Source organism: Gallinula chloropus (genome assembly GCF_964237585.1).
Source record: "Gallinula chloropus genome assembly, chromosome: 8".
NCBI lineage: Eukaryota > Metazoa > Chordata > Aves > Gruiformes > Rallidae > Gallinula > Gallinula chloropus.
Window position 1 is genome coordinate 27933414 of NC_140093.1, and position 10823 is coordinate 27944236.

Sequence of the window (10823 nt, forward strand, 5' to 3'; positions counted from 1 at the left end):
TGCAGATCTGAGACCCCAGAGAGGCTGACACAGAGACCTGAGAACAGACATTTAAGCAAAAAGAGAGAAATGTTTATTTAAAGAGTACTTTTAATAACTTAAAACCAGCCACAGCCTCGTGCTGCCTCCCCCCTTGCCCCTGCAGGGCTTGGGCACTGCTCCTCAGGAGGCTGGTCTGTCCAAGCAGAATCACTGCCCAAAGCAGGGGCAGCACCCTCACTTCAGCATCACAGACCCACAGCAGGCAGCCTGGGAAGCATCCCCAGCTGCAAGACTTCAAAGCATGACAAGCACATCCCACCACCACTCTGCCTGCAGGAAGCATCATGTAAATATAACCCTCTCCCCACCCCCTGCACAGGTAGGAGAGCCCCAGGACTAGAAAGGCAAAGCCCAGCTTTGGTACCAGCACAGCTCTCTGCTGAAGGCTGTTCCTGCTCTTCCCAACACTCAGCAGTGCTACAGGGAGGCAGAGGGTGTCCCAGACAGACACAACATGAAGGATAAGCTGAGTGGTGAAGGCAGCACCAAAACAGAGAGCAAAGGAGCCTGCAAGGGGTAGTACCCCCAACAAGAGGGGAAGGGCAAAACCAAAGGGCCTCACAATTCAACGTGTGGCACCCTCGTTGCTGCCACGTGGGTGATGCACAGGAATCAGGGACACCCATCAGATGAGCAGGAAGCTTCAGGAAGCTGCTGGGCAGAACAACCATGCTGCAAGGCTGTTTGGGAAGGGGAAGCCCAACACCCTGCTCCCACACTCCCAGCCTCAGCAGCTCACTGAGCCACTGGGACAGCTTCAGCCACACACCTTCCCTGCAAAATGAACCCAGGGCAGCAACGCTGGCTTTAAACATCACAGACACACAGGAACAACCTGGGAAAACCTCTTACTTCTTCCCCCTCTTTGCTGAGCATCTTCCTGACAAGGAGGATGCACACTTGCCCAGCAATGCACTAGCTCTGGACTCTCCTCCTCCCTGTGCCTAATGGCACCCCCAAAGCCAGCTCTTCCTGCAGCCCCTGGAGCAGGAGGCAGCCAGGGTCTGGTGGCCACGTACAGGTGAACCTAAAAACCTGCCCACCTCTGTTTCAAGGTCAGACCCTGCTCCTACCCTGCCACAGGTGTCTGTGTCTGTGGGAGAAGAGCCTGAAGGACAGGAAGGAGAAGCCAAAAGGAAAGAAGCATTCAGGACATGCCCTCAGTGGAATCACCCACAGGAGTGACAGGATGAGCACCCAGCCTGATTTTGGCATTTAAGAGACCGGTCCAGTCCCACAGAAATGGGACTGCACCAGTTGGGAAGAATGGGGAGGTAGCAGACCCAGAGGAAAGCAGCTCTTAACACTCCCCTCACCAACTGCCCAGCTGAGAGAGACTCTGCACTCTGCCAGGGCAGCAAGTGGCTGGGGAGAGCAGTCTGCACCAGGGGGTGATCAGCAGCTCTCAACAAGCAAGAGGGTTGCAATGCTGAATCAAGGCAGAAGACAACACGCAGACTCCAGGCTCTAACTTACCTGGCAGCACACTCCTTGCTTATTTGCTTGGCAACTATCAAAGGAAAAGCTAAAGATTCAGAAAACACAGAAGCCTGGAGGGTCAGCATCCCAGAGGAAGACAAAGAGGGGGGGGGAGGAGAAGTAAAAAGGTTGCAGTGTGAAGAGACAGTCAGAGGGAATCACACCAGCGATTGTCATGTTGCTTCCAAGCCCAGCAGCAGCAGAGGAAGATACCACAATGCTGATTGCCAGTTGAAGTTTCTTCTTTCTACAGCAAGATGAGATCCAAGTGCTTCAGACCAGCTTTTTCATTTTCAGTCCTCAAGTGTCCTGCCCCCCCCCCCTCTCCAAACCTCCCCCTCCAGCCTTTCTCTCCTCAGGCAATCTTGGCCAGCCATTTCTCAAGGCCCTCAAAGTCAGCATCTCCCTCCTCTCCCTTGCTGCCCCGAGCGCTGCACTCCACAAATTCCACCTTCATGGGGAGCTGGGAGAAGTCGAAGTCCTTGCCCTTCTTCCCCAGCTGGGCAGGGCCCCCAGCAGCTGAGCCATCCAGGCTGGAGGGGGCTGCGGAGCGGGTCACCCGCAGGGTGTTGCTGTGGACAGAGAAGGGAGAGGGCTCAGGAGCTGCCTGCACCAGGGACTGGGCACTACACACAGTTTAGCCCCCAGTGCTCTGGATCCACACTGCTCTAACAGGTTACATGGGAAGGGAGCAGCACCTGTGACAGCTGGGATCATGCAGGGGTGTCCCCACCACTCCCGCCCTACTGCTCCAGCCCTTCGTGGAATCACAGAGTTGTAGGGGTGGGAAGGGACCTCAAGAGAGGGAGTCCAGCCCCCCTGCCAAAGCAGGTTCCTTAGGAACAGAGGATGCTTCAGCTCCCTGCAGCTTCTCAGCTCCCCACCACGTGCAGGGAGGAAGGACAGACCTCCACATCCATGCCTGCCAGGCATCCAAGGGGGACACAGCACGGGGAAGAGCCGCACGGACACAGAGGCTCTGTGATCTGACTTGCTCCCAGGTCACAGAAAGCCAGGGAAGGGAAATCCCAAAGGACAATCTCTTCTAGAGACAGAGTGGTGTGGCAGGGCCTGCTCTCATCACTCCCAGGTCCTTCCTAAGGAACAGCACTGCCCAGAGGGCCAGGAAGGGCAGCAGACACTTCCTTGGCTTCTCCACACACAGCCAGCCAAGCAGAGGCTGGGAGCAGCCTGCAGGAGCAGCACTGCCTAGCAGGGCACACCAGCCTACCCAGAGGTACTCCTACCTGTCTTACCCACACACAGGTACCTGGCAAACACCCAGCACCAGAGCCAAGCAGCTCTTTCTTTTCCTGGAGAGCCTGAACACGTTGGCAGCTCATTCCTCCCTCCAGAACAGGAGGGTCAGGTGTGCAGCCTGGAGAGGCACCGGCACCAGTAACGCTGCTGCCGTCTACTGGCCACAGAGGTTGGCAGCAAGAGGACCCATCCCACCGACGTGCAGCCCGCAGAGCCACCTGCTCCCTCCCCCTGGCCCCAAGGCCACCTCGCTGCTCACTCCAACCCTGCCAACAGGCAGCACTCCCAGTGCTGAGCGTGTGGGGAGGCACAGGAGCTGCTCTCCCAGAGCAGAGGGGACACAGCTACAACTCCCAGCCTCACAGGCAGAATCTTCAGGCACAGAAATGAAGCATCTCTCCCCCTCACAGAGATTAACAGTGTGTGTTTGTGTGTGTGTGTCCCATCTCTCACTCATTGAGTTGTCAGCTCACAGTGCAGCACAGCCTAACAGCCCCTTTCTCCTCCTTCCACTTCCTCTCACAACCTAAATTTAGAAGCAGGTCATGCATCATTTTGTCCTCCCCAGGTGAATTGTCCTTCCTGGGGGGACAAAAAGCCAACTCAGGGTTCCCACAATGCCTGTTAGCAGACCAGGAAAGCCAGATGCTCTCCCCCCAGCTCTCAAGCATTGCACACCAAACCCTCCTGCACCAGAGCAGCCCTGAACACACCCCCTACCCCCCAAAATCCCCCCCTGCCAGTACAACCAAGCAGAACTTCTGAGATCTTCACACCACCCACAGAGCCTGACTGTTTGAAGCCAACCTGGCTGTACCCAGAAGGACAGTGCCCTGGGAGGTGTGGCTTAGCCTAGGGATAGCAGGTTTTAGGGAAGCATTGGGATATTTCTCTCCAACCTGAAGCTTCCAGGAGACAACACTGTCTGTGCCCACAGCTTTTTTGGGAGCTTTAGCAAGGAGCAATCTTCCCTCCCCCTGGTTACACCTACACACACAAAACACACTGCTCTTCTTCCAGAACAAGCTGAGATGTGACTCCAGGGAGATCACTGGGGTGAAAAGAGAAGAGGACAGAGAAACTCAGAGGCTTTAAGATCCTATTTCATACTTACAGCTCTTTCTCCAGCTGCTGCTGAATAAGCTTTGCTGATTTTGCCATCGTGACATCTAGAGAGGACAAGGAAACAGCCATCAGCTCTTTGGTAAGGTCACACTGCATGGCCCTCAGAGCTACCAGGACAATGGTGGCTGTGCCTGCACCAGGGTGAGGGGTGCTGGAGCTCTGGGTTTGGGGAGCAACCCAGCAGGCTGCTAAGAAACCAGGGAATTAACTTTGCCTTGCTGGGCAGTAAACTGCTTCAAAGAGAGGACAGGGATTGATGTCCCACAAGGCCCAGCACCCCCACAGCCCCACACAGCACTTTGGAGGCCTTGGGCAGCCTCTGGAGTGCTGCTCAAAATAAGGAAGAGAAGCAAATCTGACACTGCCCAGAGGCTGCAGATCCCTCCCAGGGATCCACACCTTCACTGTGAAAGGTGCTGAGATGGGAAAACCTGGTCCTTTCCAGTAACTGGACATTCCTGCTGGTCCAGTCAAGAGGAAGCATAATCTGGGCAGCTAAACAGTTGTCTGATTTTAGTATCAAAGCCACCAGTGTGCACAGACAGCTCTCTACACTCACACTGATCCTCACTGCTGCTGCCTCCAGACACAGGAAGGCAGCTCAGCACAAACAGAACCCCACCTGCCTCACTTCAATCCACCCACAGTGCTGTAGCTCTCCCAAGTGGTGCTTCCCTGAAAAGCTGTTAGACATTGCTCGACTTCACTCTGGCTGCTAGAAACATCCCTGTCATGTAGTTTAAGTTGAAAACTAAGTTCCAACCTTCATTTTGCTGACAACCCAACTCCTGCCAACTCAGCACCCACAGCACGAGCCCCTGGGGCTGAACCTGAGTAAAGCAGCATGCAATACAAGAAAGATGTGGGGCATCCTGGGCTCCATCAGCAGAGGGGTGGCAGCAGGGACAGGGAGGGGATTGTCCCTCTCTGCTCTGCCCTCAGCTGGAGTCCTGTGTCCAGAGCTGGGGCTCCAGCATGAGAAAGATGTGGGGCTGTTGGAGAGGGGTCAGAGGAGCCACAGAGATGCTCAGAGGGCTGGAGCAGCTCCCCTATGGAGAGAGGCTGAGGGAGCTGGGCTGGGTCAGCCTGGAGAAGAGAAGGCTGTGGGGGGACCTCATTGCAGCCTCCCAGTCCCTGAAGGGAGTGGAGGAACAGGAGGGGAATCAGCTTGTTAAAAGGGTAGATAATGGCAGGACAAGGGGGATGGAGTGAAGCTGGAGAAGGGAAGGGTGAGATGAGATATTAGGGAGAAGTTCTTTGCAGAGAGAGTGATGAGGTGCTGGAACAGGCTGCCCAGAGAGGGGGTGGGTGCCCCATCCCTGGGGGTGTCCAAGGCCAGGTTGGCTGGGACCCTGGGCAACCTTGTGTAGCTCCAGGCCTGGAGGTTGGTGTCCCTGCCTGTGGCAGGGGTTGTTTGGAGCTCTGTGACCCCTGGGGTGCCCCCCAGCCCAGGCTGTGGCTCGGGGAGCCTCACACCTTGCTTGTTGCAGGCGATGAGCAGCGCGGGCGCGTTCCTGAGCAGGGTGCCGTCCACCAGCACCTGGTACAGGAACTCGGCCACGTCCTTCACCTCCCGCTGGAAGGCGACGCTGTCCACCACGAACACGATGGCTCTGCAGGGGAGAGGGGGGGAAACACCTGCTGGGCCCCTGCAGCCACCTTCCCTTCCCTCCCCTGCGTGTGTTGGGCTCCACCTCAGACCTCACCCCACCCAGGAGCGGCTGAGCACGTGCTGGATGCGGCTCGCCCCGCGCCCGGCCCCGGCAGGGAGCCTCCCCCCCTCTCTCTGCCCCACAGATACACCCCCCATCCCACCCCTCCCTGCTGTGGGGTGTTTTGCTTCCTGACAGGGAAGCAGAGCAGCAACCAACCCCCACTACCCCACAGTGGAGCTCTGACCCTCAAGGTCCCACTGCAGAGTGAACCCAGCCCAGCTCACGGCATCCCCCGGCACCATCACCTGGCTTCTCCCTTTCCAAACCATCACCCACCTCCTCCTCCTCCTCCTCCTCCTCCCCCCACACCAGTCTCCTCCCAGTTACCTGGCTGCTGCTTTGAACCTCTCCAAGAACTGCAGCCGCAGACTCTCATGGCCTGGGAGGTCGATTAAGGTCACGCTGGCACCCTGGGAACAGGAGCAGGGAGGTGTTAGCAGCACCTAATGGGGGTACCAGTGATCATGGAGCAGGGAAAACCAGTCTGGTGGTGGATTCCAGTTAGGATTGAGGCATTAAGGCGAGTGAACCCCTGTGCTGGGCAGCAGCACATGGCTCCCCCTGGGGTGCAGTCTGGGAGTAGCACAAACACACCCTTGCAGGAGGTTGTTTTTGCCAGCTGCACACCTTTCCCTGCCCACAGGCTGCCAGCCAGAGGGAGCAGAGACACTGAAAAGCACCAATGCCACTGGCAGGCTGCTGGTCCAGACACCCTCACCGAGGGCCACGGCCCCTTCTCAAGTGGGGAGGGAGCACCCAAAGGCCTCACCTGCCCCCTGCCCCTGGGTTTCAAGGGAAACCTTGTCTATCATTTGGAAAAAAATACAAGCAACAGTCAGCACTGCAGTGACCCAGCACCTCTCCCCCTCCAAACACCTCCAGTCTGCTCAATCCTGAAGACAGAAATAGTGAAGGGGAAAAAGAAAAAGCCCTGCACACCCTTTACTAAGTTCTTAACCCCTTATCCTCAGCACTGCTACTGCAAATCACCACTGAGAAGTCCCCAAAACATCCTGGCACGTAACGTGCTGCCAGCCTGATCCTTCCCCTTCCACGTGTGCAGGAGAAAGAAGCTCTTCTGAAACCAGAGAGATCACCATAGAATCATAGAATGGTCTGGGTTGGAAGGGACCCCAAGGATCATAGAGCTCCAACCCCCCTGCCACAGGCAGGGACACCAACCTCCAGGCCTGGAGCTACACAAGGCTGCCCAGGGCCCCATCCAACCTGGCCTTGAACACCCCCAGGGACGGGGAATCTACTTCTCTGGGCAGCCTGTTCCAGCCCCTCACCACTCTCTCTGTAAAAAACTTCCCCCTAATATCTAATCTAAACCTTCCCTCCTTTAGCTTTAGTCCATTCCCCCTTGTCCTGTCAGTCTCTGCCCTTTAACAAGCTGATGCCCCTCCTGTTTCTCTGCTCCCTTCAGGGACTGGAAGGCTGCAGTGAGGTCCCCCCGCAGCCTTCTCTTCTCCAGGCTGAACAAGCTCAGCTCCCTCAGCCTCTCTTTGTAGGGCAGGTGCTCCAGCCCTCTGATCATCCTTGTGGCTCCTCTGAACCCTCTCCAACAGTTCCACATCTTTCTTGTATTGGGGGCCCCAGCTCTGGACACAGGACTCCAGATGGGGCCATGAACTGAAACTACCCAGCTCTGTGGCACCCCAGCACCTCAAGGTAACCCAGTCCCTTTCTGAGACCACATGAGCTTCAGCTGGAGAGTCTTTTTCAGCCTGCTGAAGCTTTTACATTCAGGTTTTCCTTGGGAGGCATGGAAATTGCTGCCAAGTGAATAAGCCAAACACAACAGAGTTCCCCCACAGGTCTCCCTCCAGCTCTGAACCACAGCCCTGTGTGTTTTGCTCCACTCACAACAAGCAGCTCCTTTCCTCTCCTACAGAAAACACTACCATGTGCTCCCTGCCTGTCAAAGCCCAGCACACAGGCAGGGTTTTCAGCCAAAAAAAACTTTCCCAATTTGACAAGCAAAGAGAAAGGAACCCATGCAGATGAGAAGTCCCTAAGAACTTAGGGATCCCTAAGGATTTTCCAACTTTTTCAGTGTGTGTTGCCCAGAAAAACACAATTTTACACTCAGGCCAAAGTGGGGACTGATTTTGAGCTGGGAGGACCAAGCAGCACAAAGCACATGGAGCAGAGGGAGCAGTGAGACAAAGGCAGCAGCTGGCTGGAGTAGCCAGGCATGAGCTGCAGCCAAAGCCCTGGGCACTCACCTTGTCACTGCTGGCTCTGTAAACTGCAGAGCTGTCGGTTATGGAGGTCTGGGTGTCACGGTATTTGCCTGTCAAGAGCTGTGGAGGAGAAAGAGAAATCCTTCTTAGAAAGAGGAGGGTGGAGGAACACAGCTTCATCACTCTGAAACTCAAACAATCTGTAAGGGGCAACAATCATAGAATCCCAGACTGGGCTGGGTTGGGAGGGACCCCAAGGGTCACAGAGCTCCAACCCCCCTGCCACAGGCAGGGACACCAACCTCCAGGCCTGGAGCTACACAAGGTTGCCCAGGGCCCCATCCAACCTGGCCTTGGACACCCCCACAGATGGGGCACCCACCCCCTCTCTGGGCAGCCCCTTCCAGCCCCTCACCACTCTCTCTGTAAAAAACTCCCCCCTAATATCCAATATAAACCTTCCCTCCTTTAGCTTTAATCCATCCCCCTTGTCCTGCCAGTCTCTGCCCTTCAACAAGCTGATTCCCCTCCTGTTCCTCTGCTCCCTTCAGGCACTGAAGGGCTGCAGTGAGGTCCCCCCACAGCCTTCTCTTCTCCAGGCTGAACCAGCCCAGCTCCCTCAGCCTCTCTCCACATGGGAGCTGCTCCAGCCCTCTGAGCATCTCCATGGCTCCTCTGACCCCTCTCCACCAGCCCCTCATCTTCCTTGTACTGGGGCCCCAGCTCTGGACACAGCACAATAAGGAGATAAGGACCTCAAATGTCCCATTTCAACTCTGGCACATGCAAAACCCCCCCCACCCCCCCAAAAAATATTTGGCACGGTGCTTATCGAAGGGGAAAAAGCCCCCAAAACACCCGCACACGGAAACCGCAGAAACACGAGGCCGCAGGGTGCGCCTAGAAACCCTCCCGAGCGGGCAGCAGCCGGGCACGGAGCCCCCCGCCGCCGGGGGCAGCCGCAGCCCGACGGAGGCCCCGCTTCGGGCCCTTCCCCTCCCCTCCGGGCTCACCCGCGCGAAGAGCAGCGTCTTCCCCGCGTCGCAGAGGCCCAGCAGCAGCACGGCCTTCCTGGCGGCCCTGCGGCCCTGCACGCACCGCCAGAGCACTGCGGGAGAGAGAGAGGAGGCCGCGCCTGAGCCCCCCGCACCGCCACCCCCCACCCCCGCCCCCAGCCCAGCGCGGCCCCGGGGGGGGGTGTGAGGGGAAGGGGCGGGGGGCTGGCGCTCCCCGCCGGGCCCCACCGCAGGGATGGGGAGGGTGGGAAGGGGGTTGGGGGCTGCCCCGCAAGGCTGCGACTCACGGATGGTGACGGCGACGGCCAGCAGCGCCAGCAGCACGGAGAGCGCGGCGGGGCCGGGCGCCCGCAGCTCCCGCCGCAGCGCCTCCAGCTGCGGCTCCATCCAGCCCGCCATGGCCGCACACGTCGCCTCACGGCCCCGCTCCCGCCGGGCCGAGCGGGGCTGGGGGGGGGGAGGCGCGGGGCATGGCGGGAGTTGTAGTTCCTCGGGCAGAGCCTGGGCCGGGCTCCAGGCGCGGGGTCGCCTTAATGCAGGAGGGTGTTTAAATGCGTGACCAGGCCCCGGGATGGGGGCTGGGGGGGCTGTCATGGGCTGGGAGGGATGGAGGGCGGGAGGGGATTGGTTTGGGGCTCAAATCATGGAGCCACAGGATGGTGACTCCATCCTGTGATGGATGGAGTCCTGTGATGTGAGGGACCGTCCCAGCCCGTCCAGTCCCACCCTGCAGTGAGCAGGGACATCTGCACTGGGTCACACAGCCCCACCCAGCCTGACCTTGGATGTCTCCGGGGATGGGGCCTCCAGCACCTCTCTGGGCCCCCTGTGTGATTTACCACCTTCAGAGTGAAGAGCTTCTTCCTCATGTCTCCTCTAACCCTGCCCTGCTCTAGTTTGAAACCATCACCCCTCATCCTATCACCCTTACAAACAGTCCTGCCCAGCTTTCCTGGAGGTCCTTCAGGGACTGGAAGGGGCTTGGAGGTCTCCCCAGAGCCTTTTCCAGGCTGAACCAGCCCAGTTCTCTCACCCTGTAGTCATAGGAGAGCTGCTCCAGCCCATTGATCATCTTCAGGCCTCCTCTAGACACACTCCAACAGGTCCATATCCTTGTGCTGAAGGCTCCAGGGCTGGACACAGCACTGCAGGGGAGGTCTCACAAGAGACAAGCACAGGGGAAGAATCCCCTCTCTCTAACTGCTGGCCACACTCCTGGTGATGCAGCCCAGGATGGGGTTGGTGTTCTGAGCTGCAGATGCACATTTGTGGCCAGGTCCAGCTACTGGTCCACAAGTCCCCCCAGGTCCTTTTCCTCAGGGCTGCACCTCACCTACCTGGCCTGAAACCTCCCCATGTAGCCCACAAGCAGCCCCTCTGGCACCAAGGCCCAGGGCTTTCCTTGTCCAAGCAACAGTCTGAATAGTTCCCTGTGTACTTTCATAGGCTCTCCCTGCATTCCATTAAAGACATACTAAACATCCATCAGTAGCTCCCAAACCAAAGGAGCCAGGACTGAAAGACATAGCTGGCCTGAAACCTCCCCATACAGCCCAGAAGCCGCCCCTCTGACCTGTATAGATAGCAGGGGTTGTCCCATCCCAGGTGCAGGAGCTTGCAGCTGCCTTTGTCGAACCTCATGAGGTTCACCTGGACCCACTTCTCCAGCCTTCTCACGTCTCTCTGGATGGAATCCTGTCCCTCTGCTGCATTAACCTCACCACTCAGTTTAGTGTCATATGCAAATTAGGTAAGAGTGCACTCCATCCTGCTGTCAGTATCCTTAATAAAGATATTAAAGAGCACTTTTCCCAGCTTAGACCCCTGAGAAACACTACTTGTCACACTCTTTTATCCGGACTGGCCATGGACCACCAGCCTCTGGATGCGACCATCCAGCCAATCCCTTACCCACTTAACAGTTCCCCAATGAAAATGGTATCTCTCCAACTTAGAGAGAAGGATGCTGTGGGGGACTGTGTTAAAGTGCCTCGGTA

At 57.5% G+C, this 10823-nt stretch overlaps 1 protein-coding gene across 1 annotated transcript; it reads right to left on the reverse strand.

The window, feature by feature from the left end:
* Nucleotides 1–50: 50 nt before the first annotated feature.
* Nucleotides 51–9225, reverse strand: SRPRB (SRP receptor subunit beta; the record flags this gene model as incomplete). Its single annotated transcript, XM_084267665.1, has 7 exons — nucleotides 51–2093; nucleotides 3896–3950; nucleotides 5383–5519; nucleotides 5949–6031; nucleotides 7853–7930; nucleotides 8824–8918; nucleotides 9114–9225. 7 exons carry the CDS (start codon nucleotides 9223–9225, stop codon nucleotides 1877–1879), a joined length of 777 nt encoding a protein of 258 aa, XP_084123791.1. The 3' UTR covers nucleotides 51–1876.
* Nucleotides 9226–10823: the final 1598 nt, after the last annotated feature.